Below are 15,379 nucleotides of genomic sequence, written 5' to 3' on the forward strand. Positions count from 1 at the left end.
CTCGATGGACATGTGTCTTTTTTCAACCTTACTTACTATGTTACTATGTTACTATGTTACTATGTTACTATGTTACTATGTTACTATGTTACTATGTTACTATGTTACTATGTTACTATGTTACTATGTATTAGACATTCCAAGATCACATGATGTTAAATAGCCTGGAGCTCACATGACACATTATAACGAGGTACATGGAGAGAACATAAGTGTAAGTGTCCCATTATTATTGTTACAGAAATATTACTGGTCCTTTTGATGCTACGTGAATATAGTTACAATTGATAATCATGGAAAGTAAATGGCCATTTATGTAAGTTGACGTGTTGGACATTATACGGACAGAGTTACATGAGATAAACACGGGTGGACATGTAACATGTAAATGGATATTTCTGTAACAATAATGGGACACTTACACATGTTCTTTCCATGTACTTTGTTATAATGTGAGTGGAGAGTCACAATGAGTGTTGTCTATTGGATGGAAATTGTATGAGGAGACCCTAGAGAACAGGCCACAAGACGTGCAGCCAATTACTAAAGTCGGCAGAAAAACGTAAGTGCGGCCTCATCTGTGTTATGTAATATGTCTGTGGGGGGACATTTCTCATTGCTCTCACTGTATCATGTCCTCTGTGGTTCAGTTTCCCATTGCTCTCACTGTATAATGTGCTGGATGTGCCATTTCTTATTGCTCTCACTTTATCATATCCTGGATGGTACAGTTTCCCATTGCTCTCACTGTATCATGTGAATGTGAGTTATTGCCCCTGGCTGAGTTTGGACGTTGGCCGTTGTTGTGTGGAAACGAGTGAAACTGCTGTGGTCGGGTCGGTGACACCCTGAATTAATGGGGCATTGGGCAGAGCTGCAAGCAGAGAGCAAGAGGAGAGGGGGCAGTAGGACCCAGGAGAGGAGGAGGGACTGACTGACAGTATAAGAGGAATGTGACAGTTGCAGTGAGTTCAGTGTTGACTCCTCTGCCTGCAGACATGGAACTGCTCCCACTACTCAACCACCCCGGCTGGTTCTGTTGCTGCCTCGGTCTGGCCCTTATCCTGCGTCTGCAGAGGAGGAAATCCTGGGACCCTCGCAACTGCCACGTCTCCCTGGCCGGGAAAACTGCCATAGTGACCGGAGCCAACACAGGTAAGTGTCACCCACATAGAGTGTCAGCTCCTGGGACCACACGGCTGGTACTTGGGAGGAGCTGATTTTTCCTTTCACTTTTCCTTTCTATGGTTCTGAGCTGCTATTGGCCAGTGCTCCTGGTTAACCCTCTCCTTGCCTCTGTCACACACATTCCTGCTGCTTTAACCCTAATGCTGCTCCAGTCGGGGGCAATTTTTGCTGCAGGATTAAAGGGGAAGTATCCCCAGTGGGAGGGGAGGGGATTCAGGTAGCAGCAAAGGAAGTGGATCTTTCCATTCAGAACTGATGGGGAGTTTCAGCAATTTGGCTCTTGTGGATCAGTAGAATTGAGTGGAATTTGTCCCAGTTCAGCCCCCGTAGTGGGTAAAGAGAGAACTGGTGCCCCAATAAATCAGATGTGGGTGGGATGCGTATATGCACTGCAGGTTACCCCCGTAGCACCCAACAGCCCAACTAATCTCTAGCTGCAACTCCCAGCACCTCCCTCACCAGTGCAAAGGTCGGGGGTTATTGAGGACTTGGTTCAGGCACATTCCCAAAAGTTTAGTGGCCCCAAGGCCGGGCCCCAAGGTCACACACAACTGATATACAGGGTTAACCCCTGAGTGTAGATAACAGACTCTTATCTGAGCCAATCATTTACTTGCCCTACTGCCCCCAGCCCAATGATCCTCCCACTCTACTAATGTTACATTCTTATTTTATATCATCTCCTGTACTATATGCCACCTGGGGGTTACACGTAATCCCATAGAATCATCTCCTGTACTATATGGTGACTGGGGGTTACAGGTGATGCACTCAGTATAATCTCCTGTACTATATGGTGACTGGGGGTTACAGGTGATGCACTCAGTATAATCTCCTGTACTATATGGTGACTGGGGGTTACAGGTGATGCACTCAGTATAATCTCCTGTACTATATGGTGACTGGGGGTTACAGGTGATGCACTCAGTATAATCTCCTGTACTATATGGTGACTGGGGGTTACAGGTGATGCACTCAGTATAATCTCCTGTACTATATGGTGACTGGGGGTTACAGGTGATGCACTCAGTATAATCTACTGTACTATATGGTGACTGGGGGTTACAGGTGATGCACTCAGTATAATCTCCTGTACTATATGGTGACTGGGGGTTGACTGCAGTGTAAGTCTGTGCCCAATACATGTTGGCCCTGTTTGTTACAGGCATTGGGAAATGCGTTGCTATGGATCTTGCCAGGAGGAAAGCCCGGGTGATCTTGGCATGTCGGAGCCGTGGGCGTGGCCAGAAGGCATTGGAGGAGATCCGGAGTCAGACGGGGAACAAAGAGGTGCTACTGGAGTTGCTGGACACAAGCAGTATGGCATCTGTACGGGCCTTTGCTGAGCGCATCCTTCAGCAGGAGAAACACTTGGATATCCTTATCAACAACGCTGGGGCCTCAGGTACCAACAAAGTGTCCTTTAATTCCCAGACTTTCCCACCATAAGATCTATAGGAGAGAGAAGCAATTTAGTTCTATTCTCCCTCCCAGTGCAAGGAGCTTTGCATTGTAATCCCACCCCTGTGCTGCCTGCACCCACATAGCAAATTGGATGCCCTGTTCTCATTGGCTGCCACAAGCACCCTGTGTCCCCTGGATATTCTGAGTTATGCCCAAACAAGGGGTGTTTCAGGGGATCCCCAAAACACATAACTTTGCACCCTATTGCACTTTGCTAGGGTGGGTGGGGTTAGAAATAAAGTGACAGAATAATCCTCAGATATAATTGGACCACATATTAGGCCAAACTGAGTGGTTCCGCAGGGGTGTGGCCATTATAAATGTGTCAGTAAATATTGGTTCTGCAGGGGTGTGGCCCCTAGGAAAGTGACAGTAAATAGTAGTAGTGATTCTGCAGGGGTGTGGCCCCCTAGAAAAGTGACAGTAAAAAGTAGTAGTGGTTCTGCAGAGGTGCAGCTCCTAGGAAAGTGACAGTAAATAGTAGTAGTGGTTCTGCAGGGGTGTGACCCCTAGGAAAGTGACAGTAAATAGTAGTAGTGGTTCTGCAAGGGTGTGGCCCCTAGGAAAGTGACAGTAAATAGTAGTAGTGATTCTGCAGGGGTGTGGCCCCTAGGAAATTGACAGTAAATAGTAGTAGTGGTTCTGCAGGGGTGCAGCTCCTAGCAAAGTGACAGTAAATAGTAGTAGTGGTTCTGCAGGGGTGTGGCCCCTAGGAAAGTTCTAGGAAATAACAACAGTAGTTCTATGGGGGTGGCTCCTAGGAAAGTGATCGTTTAGAAAATTCTATCTCTTTAAATAATGAGAATTTGTGTAAGTTCTATGGTCAACAAACTCCACTCATCAAGGTGACAGTTAATGTGTAAAAACGAGTTACAGAAGATAAATACAAACTGTCATATAATTAGTCAGTCAAAACTGTATTGACAGAATACCAAAATAATACAAACATGTTGTATATACTAATATGTGTGTAAACTGTGTGTATGTCTGTATTGTGTGAGAGTCCGTGTGTGTGTGTGTCCTGTGTGATACAGACCTAACTGCTCTATTGTCCGGATATATACAAACAATTGTGGGATACACCTCCCCCAGTCTACCCATAATACATTGTTTCCTGCAGGAAAGTCACATTCCAGACTTAAGGAACAATGGGGAATGTGAGCGGATGTGTGACGGCAAGTCATAGGGCCCAAATGAAACATATTTCAACTTAGTCAATACTGAAATATAACCAATTTGCCAATACCCAATATTTAACAGACAGTAAATAGTAGTAGTGGTTCAGCAGGGGTGTGGCCCCCTAGGAAAGTGACAGTAAATAGTAGTAGTGGTTCTGCAGGGGTGTGGCCTCTAGGAAAGTGACAGTAAATAGTAGTAGTGGTTCTGCAGGGGTGTGGCCCCTAGGAAAGTGACAGTAAATAGTAGTAGAGGTTCTGCAGGGGCGTGGCCTCTAGGAAAGTGACAGTAAATAGTAGTAGTGGTTCTGCAGGGGTGTGGCCCCTAGGAAAGTGACAGTAAATAGTAGTAGTGGTTCTGCAGGGGTGTGGACCCTAGGAAAGTGACAGTAAATAGTAGTAGTGGTTCTGCAGGGGTGTGGCCCCTAGGAAAGTGACAGTAAATAGTAGTAGAGGTTCTGCAGGGGCGTGGCCTCTAGGAAAGTGACAGTAAATAGTAGTAGTGGTTCTGCAGGGGTGTGGCCCCTAGGAAAGTGACAGTAAATAGTAGTAGAGGTTCTGCAGGGGTGTGGCCCCTAGGAAAGTGACAGTAAATAGTAGTAGAGGTTCTGCAGGGGCGTGGCCTCTAGGAAAGTGACAGTAAATAGTAGTAGTGGTTCTGCAGGGGTGTGGCCCCTAGGAAAGTGACAGTAAATAGTAGTAGAGGTTCTGCAGGGGTGTGGCCCCTAGGAAAGTGACAGTAAATAGTAGTAGAGGTTCTGCAGGGGTGTGGCTTCCCTCACATGATGACTATTCTTCTGACAGACAGTTCTTTGCAGGATTGCCCTATTCCATGACAGCTGAGGGTCTGGAGAACACATTTGCTACCAATCACCTGGGTCCCTTCCTGCTCAGCAACCTGCTCACAGGTAAGTCCTCCCCCAGCCTGGGTACCTCGTGGGCCGGCTTTACTGACCCCGCACTTATAATGTGTCTCTGTAGGTCTCATGAGCAAATCTGCCCCGAGTCGCATTGTCTTTGTTTCCTCTTTTAACCACAAGAAGGGGGAGATCCACCTGGGGCACCTGAGGGGGCAGAATATCCAGGGGGTGCGCCCAGACTACCCCTATAACTGCTCAAAGCTCATGAACATCATGTGTGCCAATGAGATGGCCCGGAGACTGCACGGAAGTGGTGAGTATCACTGGCCACACCCCCATATCTGTCAGACCCTCCCCTCAAATTCCTTCCTCTGTGTGTGTGTCGCCATCTTGTGTGTCATGTGACAGGAAGTCCCACCCACCATGAGTACAGAGAGAATTCTGATGCGTGTTAGTGTTGGGGGAGGGAATATTGGTGACACACACTGACCCTCACACACTTGGGTGTTTCCTGTAGGGGTGACAGTGACCAGTGTGGACCCCGGGATTGTGGTGACGGAAGCCATAAGGAACTACGGCATCTTCATCCGACTCATCTTCAACCTCATTGGCTTCTTCTTCTTCCGGGTAAGTGGCCCCGCCCTCACAGCCACTGACTGTCACATGAGCACTAATGGGTGGGTGAGGGGCACACATGGGGTTCCTGAGGGCAGAAGGGTAACACAGGATTCACCCTGTTATTCTGTGGGGCAACTGTAGCTCATGTGCAGGTAAGTGCCCAGCGTGTGGCTACACTTCCCCCACCATGGCCCAACAGCAGGGGGCAGTCACTCATGAAGTGGGAGGGACTAGGAGACTGTCAGGCAGTGGGTGGAGTTTGAACACTGATGGGAGGGGTGTAAGGAGGAAGGGTGGCAGGAGTGATGTGTTGGGTTTTTCCTGACTGACACCCGCCTGCCACCCTCCCTCCCTCCACCCACGGCGCCCGAGCCCTTCTTCCAGGTTCCTTTTATAGACCTGCCCCACCGATGACATCACAAAAGTGGCGGGTGCTTGTCTATAAAAGTTCAACCCAGAAGTTGAAAGCCGGCATTTGGGGGTGCGAGGTGGGCCCGCATATGACAGGGTATATATAGTGTATCGGGTGCAGTGTATGGGGTGGAATATATGGGGTGCAGTGTATGGGGTGGAATGTATGGGGTGCAGTGTATGGGGTGCAGTGTATGGGGTGGAATATATGGGGTGCAGTGTATGGGGTGCAGTGCATGGGGTGGAATATATGGGGTGCAGTGCATGGGGTGGAATGTATGGGGTGCAGTGCATGGGGTGGAATGTATGGGGTGCAGTGTATGGGGTGGAATATATCGGGTGCAGTGTATGGGGTGCAGTGTATGGGGTGCAGTGTATGGGGTGCAGTGTATGGGGTGGAATATATGGGGTGCAGTGCATGGGGTGGAATATATGGGGTGGAATGTATGGGGTGGAATGTATGGGGTGCAGTGTATGGGGTGGAATATATCGGGTGCAGTGTATGGGGTGCAGTGTATGGGGTGCAGTGTATGGGGTGGAATATATGGGGTGCAGTGCATGGGGTGGAATGTATGGGGTGGAATGTATGGGGTGCAGTGTATGGGGTGGAATATATCGGGTGCAGTGCATGGGGTGCAGTGCATGGGGTGCAGTGTATGGGGTGCAGTGCATTGGGTGGAATGTATGGGGTGCAGTGTATGGGGTGGAATATATCGGGTGCAGTGCATGGGGTGCAGTGCATGGGGTGCAGTGTATGGGGTGCAGTGCATTGGGTGCAGTGCATTGGGTGCAGTACATTGGGTGCAGTGAGTGACGGCGCATCTCTTGCAGACCCCACAGCAGGGGGCAGTGAGCAGTTTATTCTGTGCAGTGTCGGAGGAGGCCGAGGGTCTGACAGGGAAATACATCGACTGTGACTGTCAGTTGGTTTTGCCCAGCGCGGGGGCACAGGACCGGCCAGTGAGCAGGAAACTGTGGGAGGCGAGTGAGGAAGCCGTGGGACTGGCCACTTACTCCCCCAAATAAGAGGGTCCCACATGTGGAGAAGAGATGATGGAGCCGCCTGTACTTGCCCTTATCCCTCGTCATGTGACTTTCTGGTGGGGGCAGTTACACTGATGTACCCCACCCCCCAGGAAGCTGATGCTGCTATTGGGGAGCAGGATTGAACCCCCAAATGACTGACAGTGCGGTTCTCCCTTTCCTCTCATTCCAACCACTGGCTTGTTGCTATGCGCTGTCACCCTAGCAACCACATGTCCATTATTTCTTATGCCTCAAAAATTAAACTCAAGTTGCAAAATGGTCTCAGTGTTGTGATATGGGGGGGTATATAAGGGCCCCCCATGGCTCAAACCTCTTCCTCTGCCCCTGGGGGTCACATGGGAACTGTGGGGCAATTAATATGCTGGGGGCCCAGACTGATGCCCCCCAGTATAAACACGGGGTCGTCCTGTTCTATTTATAGGGTGTAACATTACTGACCCCCAATAATCATGTCATTTCCCATCATCCTTTGCCACTGGGGGGGTTTGTGATGATTTCAGTGGAAGTGTCAGACAGATTTATATAAAGTGCAGGAGACCCCCCCATGTACCCCAGGAACTCTCCTCCCATGTCTTGTGTCTCATCTGAAAGGGGGCTGTCTCTATAGGCCCCCCCATACTCAGGGCGGCAGCTAATGGAGAGGCGGAGCTTGTGGAAGTCCCTGAGGGTCACATGGGGGCGTCAGACAGGTCGAGGGAGGTCAGGTGATTGTGTGACCTCAGCAGCAGGGGGACCCCCCACTGGGTGACTTGACTCTGACACAGGGACACCCCCCGCAAGCTGCAGAGAGGCACTGGGGGCCCCAGAGAGAGAGGACCGTCTCAAACACCATGTCCAGCTCTACAGGGACCCCCCATAGCGATAGATTCTGAAGTTTGGGGCTCCCACAAAACAATGACACTAAGGTGCCCCCCAGCGTGTGTTGGAAACCAGTGGATACGAGGCCCCCCTTCCAGGAGCAGAGAGAAGCTGTGCAGGTGGGGGAGGGGTATGGGGCGCAGATTGTCAGCCCAGGGGGCAAGTTGAATATTTTACATGGGGGGGGGAATCCAGTGACTGCCCCTCCCCCCACACAACACTCTGAATAGAGAGGAAAAGTAGTTCCTTCCCCACCCCCCCAGCCTCCTCAGTACTGGCCCCCGGCAGTGTCAGGTGAGTGATGTGATTCCAGGGTACAATGTTCCCCCTGCCCCCAGTACAGAGTCACAGACAGACAGAGGACAGTACAGTCACAGACAGACAGAGGACAGTACAGAGTCACAGACAGACAGAGGACAGTACAGAGTCACAGACAGACAGAGGACAGTACAGAGTCACAGACAGACAGAGGACAGTACAGAGTCACAGACAGACAGAGGACAGTACAGAGTCACAGACAGAGGACAGTACAGAGTCACAGACAGACAGAGGAAAGTACAGAGTCACAGACAGACAGAGGACAGTACAGAGTCACAGACAGACAGAGGGCAGTACAGAGTCACAGACAGACAGAGGACAGTACAGAGTCACAGACAGACAGAGGACAGTACAGAGTCACAGACAGACAGAGGGCAGTACAGAGTCACAGACAGACAGAGGACAGTACAGAGTCACAGACAGACAGAGGACAGTACAGAGTCACAGACAGACAGAGGACAGTACAGAGTCACAGACAGACAGAGGACAGTACAGAGTCACAGACAGAGGACAGTACAGAGTCACAGACAGAGGACAGTACAGAGTCACAGACAGACAGAGGACAGTACAGAGTCACAGACAGACAGAGGACAGTACAGAGTCACAGACAGACAGAGGACAGTACAGAGTCACAGACAGACAGAGGACAGTACAGAGTCACAGACAGACAGAGGACAGTACAGAGTCACAGACAGACAGAGGACAGTACAGAGTCACAGACAGACAGAGGACAGTACAGAGTCACAGACAGACAGAGGACAGTACAGAGTCACAGACAGACAGAGGACAGTACAGAGTCACAGACAGACAAGAAGGACAGTACAGAGTCAACAGTACAGACAGAGGACAGTACAGAGTCACAGACAGACAGAGGACAGTACAGAGTCACAGACAGAGGACAGTACAGAGTCACAGACAGAAGAGGACAGTACAGAGTCACAGACAGAGGGACAGTACAGAGTCACAGACAGACAGAGGACAGTACAGAGTCACAGACAGAGGACAGTACAGAGTCACAGACAGACAGAGGACAGTACAGAGTCACAGACAGAGGACAGTACAGAGTCACAGACAGACAGAGGACAGTACAGAGTCACAGACAGAGGACAGTACAGAGTCACAGACAGACAGAGGACAGTACAGAGTCACAGACAGACAGAGGACAGTACAGAGTCACAGACAGACAGAGGACAGTACAGAGTCACAGACAGACAGAGGACAGTACAGAGTCACAGACAGACAGAGGGCAGTACAGAGTCACAGACAGAGGACAGTACAGAGTCACAGACAGACAGAGGGCAGTACAGAGTCACAGACAGACAGACAGACAGGACCAGACAGTACAGACAGACACAGAGTCACAGACAGACAGAGGACAGTACAGAGTCACAGACAGACAGAGGGCAGTACAGGAGTCACAGACAGAAGGACACGACAGAAGTCACAGACAGACAGAGGACAGTACAGAGTCACAGACAGACAGAGGACAGTACAGAGTCACAGACAGACAGAGGACAGTACAGAGTCACAGACAGACAGAGGACAGTACAGAGTCACAGACAGACAGAGGGCAGTACAGAGTGACAGACAGAAGACAGTACAGAGTCACAGACAGACAGAGGACAGTACAGAGTCACAGACAGACAGAGGACAGTACAGAGTCACAGACAGAGGACAGTACAGAGTCACAGACAGACAGAGGACAGTACAGAGTCACAGACAGACAGAGGGCAGTACAGAGTGACAGACAGAAGACAGTACAGAGTCACAGACAGACAGAGGACAGTACAGAGTCACAGACAGACAGAGGACAGTACAGAGTCACAGACAGACAGAGGACAGTACAGAGTCACAGACAGACAGAGGACAGTACAGAGTCACAGACAGACAGAGGGCAGTACAGAGTCACAGACAGACAGAGGACAGTACAGAGTCACAGACAGACAGAGGACAGTACAGGGTCACAGACAGACAGAGGACAGTACAGAGTCACAGACAGACAGAGGGCAGTACAGAGTGACAGACAGAAGACAGTACAGAGTCACAGACAGACAGAGGACAGTACAGAGTCACAGACAGACAGAGGACAGTACAGAGTCACAGACAGACAGAGGACAGTACAGAGTCACAGACAGACAGAGGACAGTACAGAGTCACAGACAGACAGAGGGCAGTACAGAGTGACAGACAGAAGACAGTACAGAGTCACAGACAGACAGAGGACAGTACAGAGTCACAGACAGACAGAGGACAGTACAGAGTCACAGACAGAGGACAGTACAGAGTCACAGACAGACAGAGGACAGTACAGAGTCACAGACAGACAGAGGACAGTACAGAGTCACAGACAGAGGACAGTACAGAGTCACAGACAGACAGAGGACAGTACAGAGTCACAGACAGACAGAGGGCAGTACAGAGTCAAAATGAAGTTTGGAAGGCGCACACCCATTAGCATGCTGAGGTGCTAATCCAAGGGGGTTGCCCAATCATAGCCTCCTAAAACTTGTCATAGAAAAGATATATCTATGGATTGCACACTCAGAGTTATATAAACGAATCAAAATTTATTATATCATATTATTAAAAACTTACAAATATCATAGAAAAACCGACGCGTTTCGACCACCATGGTGGTCTTCATCAGGGGCAAAAAACTCCTCAATATAAGAAAAATCAAAAAGGCAGGAAGATTGTTTGTGTCTGTGCAGTTTAAATACCTTGTGGCAGGTAAAGCAGGTTCCCAAACAGACGATGCTCAGCGTGTGATGTCATTTCCTCCCAATTACAGGTGAGAAAGGAAGTGCGCTCACTAAATCTCTATATGGAACACATATGCCTTCCTCCAATTTGCACATGCGCATTCACACCCAAGCAAAGGCGAAAACGCACATGCGTTCCATTCAATCATGCGCCTGCACAAAAACGCCCAATAGTAGCCAGAAATGGAAATATACACACAATGGAATTCATATGTTCCACTCTCTGTTGTGCATGTGAGTCTAATTATAAATCAAATAGCAGCACATTAAATCCCAAATATGCAGAAAATAACAATTTCTCACACTCTTTTCAATTCCTTGTTGTGACTCACAAAACATCATGTCTGTTTCATGGCCAAGAAACATCAAAAAGGTTACATCATAATTCATGTTATTATACACAATTATATCCCAAATAAGTCTGGGGTCCCATGAATGTCTTATACACTAGAAAAAAGAAAGAAAGAAAAGAATCAAATTATATCAATATACAAAGAACATTATACCAACAAAAAGGGTTTTTTACAATTATATAACAACCTTCAAGAGACATATTCTTTATTAAACCTTGGAATATGCAAATATCTGTATCTCAAGATAAAAGCAGAACATACCTATCCCGGTTCATCATCTAGTATGGATAGAAAAATTGGATAGAAAAATTGGATAGAAAAATTGGATAGAAAAATTGGATAGAAAAAATGGATAGAAAAATTGGATAGAAAAATTGGTACTGGATGAATCAAAGAAAATATCCATCACAGGAGCTGATTATCTAATCCTCCACTAGAACCTGTAATTTGGTAGATCCCCATAAATCGGGGAGATGATATAATTTGTGTCTTTCGAAGTATCATCTCCCCGATTTATGGGGATCGACCAAATTACAGGTTCTAGTGGAGGATTAGATAATCAGCTCCTGTGATGGATATTTTCTTTGATTCATCCAGTACCAATTTTTCTATCCAATTTTTCTATCCAATTTTTCTATCCAATTTTTCTATCCAATTTTTCTATCCAATTTTTCTATCCAATTTTTCTATCCAATTTTTCTATCCAATTTTTCTATCCAATTTTTCTATCCAATTTTTCTATCCAATTTTTCTATCCAATTTTTCTATCCATACTAGATGATGAACCGGGCTAGGTATGTTCTGCTCTTATCTTGAGATACAGATATTTGCATATTCCAAGGTTTAATAAAGAATATGTCTCTTGAAGGTTGTTATATAATTGTAAAAAACCCTTTTTGTTGGTATAATGTTCTTTGTATATTGATATAATTTGATTCTTTTCTTTCTTTCTTTTTTCTAGTGTATAAGACATTCATGGGACCCCAGACTTATTTGGGATATAATTGTGTATAATAACATGAATTATGATGTAACCTTTTTGATGTTTCTTGGCCATGAAACAGACATGATGTTTTGTGAGTCACAACAAGGAATTGAAAAGAGTGTGAGAAATTGTTATTTTCTCCATATTTGGGATTTAATGTGCTGCTATTTGATTTATAATTAGACTCACATGCACAACAGAGAGTGGAACATATGAATTCCATTGTGTGTATATTTCCATTTCTGGCTACTATTGGGCGTTTTTGTGCAGGCGCATGATTGAATGGAACGCATGTGCGTTTTCGCCTTTGCTTGGGTGTGAATGCGCATGTGCAAATTGGAGTGGAAGGCATACGTGTTCCATATAGAGATTTAGTGAGCGCACTTCCTTTCTCACCTGTAATTGGGAGGAAATGACATCACACGCTGAGCATCGTCTGTTTGGGAACCTGCTTTACCTGCCACAAGGTATTTAAACTGCACAGACACAAACAATCTTCCTGCCTTTTTGATTTTTCTTATATTGAGGAGTTTTTTGCCCCTGATGAAGACCACCATGGTGGTTGAAACGCGTCGGTTTTTCTATGATGTTTGTAAGTTTTTAATATAGTGAATAAAGTACCCCCTCTTGTAAAATATAAGGATATTATAAGTTACCCAGGAGTTTCATGACCATATAAAAGTACGAGGCCGAAGGCAGTACAGGAGCAGGTAAGTCTGTCAGACAAATGGTCGGTACTTTGCAGCGTCTGGTAATCAGGTGGGTTATGGTATTACTGACCAATCCTGTACAGGGGCGGAGACTGAGCTGAGTCAGGTGATGTTGCAGTAACAGGAGGAGGCTGGACTTATTCATCTTGTGAGATTGTCCCAGAATCCTCAGCAGCTCCTGCAGCATCACACCGGCTGTGGGAATAATGACAGACTGGCTGTATCTACTTATTATTATTATTATTACTAACATGTATTTATAGACTAGGAACAAGTGTAATTATCCTATATACTAATCGAAGGCCTATCTATGTCCCGAGTGGAGGGGAGGCAGATGCGCACGCAACTTCGGTTAGGATCTATGAGATGCGCGCGCAACTTCAGCCGAAAGACATAGATGCGGCCTTCGATTAGCAGATGTGCTGGAAGGTTAGGATCAGAACAGGTTAGGATTGGGGAGGCAGATGCGCTGGAAGGTTAGGATCTAGGGAGGCAGATGCGCTCACCGTCTCCTTCTGCCTCCCGCCGCCTCTTCTTTCCTGCTCACTCAGGCGGCGACCGCTGGAAGGTTAGGATCTAGGGAGGCAGATGCGCTCACCGTCACACTAGGGGAACCGGTTGCGTACCTGCACGAAAGTCTGTATAAGCGTCGGCCATCTTGCTACTCCTCTGCGACTTTGTCATCCGCCCACTGCCAAATCCGCCCACTAAAGTCTGTATAAGCGTCGGCCATCTTGCTACTCCTCTGCGAGTTTGTCATCCGCCCACTAAAGTCTGTATAAGCATCGGCCATCTTGCTACTCCTTTGCAAGTTTGTCTAATGGCGGCGCTAGCGTCACTCTAGGAGGGGAACCGGTTGCGTACCTGCACGAAAGTCTGTATAAGCGTCGGCCATCTTGCTACTCCTCTGCGACTTTGTCATCCGCCCACTGCCAAATCCGCCCACTAAAGTCTGTATAAGCGTCGGCCATCTTGCTACTCCTCTGCGAGTTTGTCATCCGCCCACTAAAGTCTGTATAAGCGTCGGCCATCTTGCTACTCCTTTGCAAGTTTGTCTAATGGCGGCGCTAGCGTCACTCTAGGAGGGGAACCGGTTGCGTACCTGCGTGGGTGGCCATTTTTAGCAAAACGGGCTATATTATCTCCAAAAAATATTGATGTTGACATGATAAACAACCAAGTGATTGCATTACTTCCTGGACAAAGCTGTGTCTTTCTGAGTACTGACTGTATTGATTCTGAAGACGAAAGTGAGAAACTTAACTTCCCATTAGAATATTTAAACACTATCAACAATGCTGGATTACCACAACACAATCTTATACTCAAAGTAGGAACAATAGTCATGCTGTTAAGAAACCTTAAGGGTAGGGGCACACGGCGCGATTTCGCCGCGATTCTGCGCTAAGCGAGTTGTCGCTGCGTTTTTTAAGCCGAAATAGCTTTGCTAACTTTGGCGCTGGCGTCAATGCAAATCGCGGCGAAATCGCTGCGCTAATTCACACGCGGCGATTCGTTTTCTATTGTCGTCCGAAGTTGCCTCGCTGAGCGTTTCCGGGCGACAGTAGAAAAAGAATCGCCGCGTGTGAATTAGCGCAGCGATTTCGCAGCGATTTGCATTGACGCCAGCGCCAAAGTTAGCAAAGCTATTTCGGCTTAAAAAACGCAGCGACAACTCGCCCAGCGCAGAATCGCGGCGAAATCGCGCCGTGTGCCCCTACCCTAACACTAAGCAAGGTTTATGTAACGGTACACGGTTGGTTGTGAAGAGCATGAGACAAAATGTTATCAAGGCAGAAGTGCTTACAGGATCCCATAGCGGTGATACTGTTTTGATTCCCAGAATTGACCTTACCAGTTCTGACCAGGAATTACCTTTTAAACTTAAACGACGACAATTCCCCATTAAGGCTGCATTTGCCATGACAATCAACAAATCACAAGGACAAACATTGGATAAAGTCGGCATTTACCTATCTGAGCCTGTGTTTGGTCATGGTCAACTTTATGTTGCATTTTCAAGAGTGCAGCGTTCATCTGATGTTAAAGTCAAGATTTTAAGTACAGCTCACCAGGGAGAACTCATTCAAGGACAGGAGAACATTTTCACAAAAAATGTTGTTTATAAAGAAATTTTTCAGTAACACTTTACTACCAATAAACTCAAAATTTAAGAATTCTAATAGCAGATAGGTAATAACAAGCAATAGGCACAGATTCACTCTACATCCCCACAAATTAGCGTCGCCAGTTGCTGCCTGGGGATGCCGAGTGAATCAGCACCCATCGCATTTTGCTGCCTCACTGTTGTTACCATTCTTTCATTAACGATTCTTTAGAGAATCGGGGGTTTACTGGTATAAGATAATCAGGTCTGTTGAGGAAAGTGATTTGTAGATTAAAGGGCAATTGAAGTTCATGAGTAAAAGTGTAAATAAAAGCTAAAAAGGAGAGAAATAAGAGATAATGAGTTGAGTTAGTTGTAAAACAGACAGTGTGGGGTCTGTAGTGACTAAACATTTGACTCAATGAGTCTCACACACAGATTTAAGGTGACCATAGATGCAAAGATCCGCATCCGCCAAACAAGCAGATCTTTCCCCGATATGCCATTAACAAGCATGGCTATA

The 15,379-nt window shown here is 47.1% G+C and overlaps 1 protein-coding gene across 1 annotated transcript; it reads left to right on the plus strand.

The window, feature by feature from the left end:
- Window positions 1-953: 953 nt before the first annotated feature.
- On the plus strand, window positions 954-7,021 carry rdh11.S (retinol dehydrogenase 11 S homeolog). The gene is made up of 6 exons (XM_018242939.2): window positions 954-1,155; window positions 2,354-2,593; window positions 4,646-4,735; window positions 4,809-5,000; window positions 5,205-5,314; window positions 6,548-7,021. Exons 1-6 carry the CDS (start codon window positions 999-1,001, stop codon window positions 6,740-6,742), a joined length of 984 nt encoding a protein of 327 aa, XP_018098428.1. The 5' UTR covers window positions 954-998; the 3' UTR covers window positions 6,743-7,021.
- The last annotated feature ends 8,358 nt before the right edge of the window (window positions 7,022-15,379 follow it).

This window comes from Xenopus laevis, chromosome 1S (assembly GCF_017654675.1).
Source record: "Xenopus laevis strain J_2021 chromosome 1S, Xenopus_laevis_v10.1, whole genome shotgun sequence".
In the NCBI taxonomy this organism is placed as follows: Eukaryota; Metazoa; Chordata; class Amphibia; order Anura; family Pipidae; genus Xenopus; species Xenopus laevis.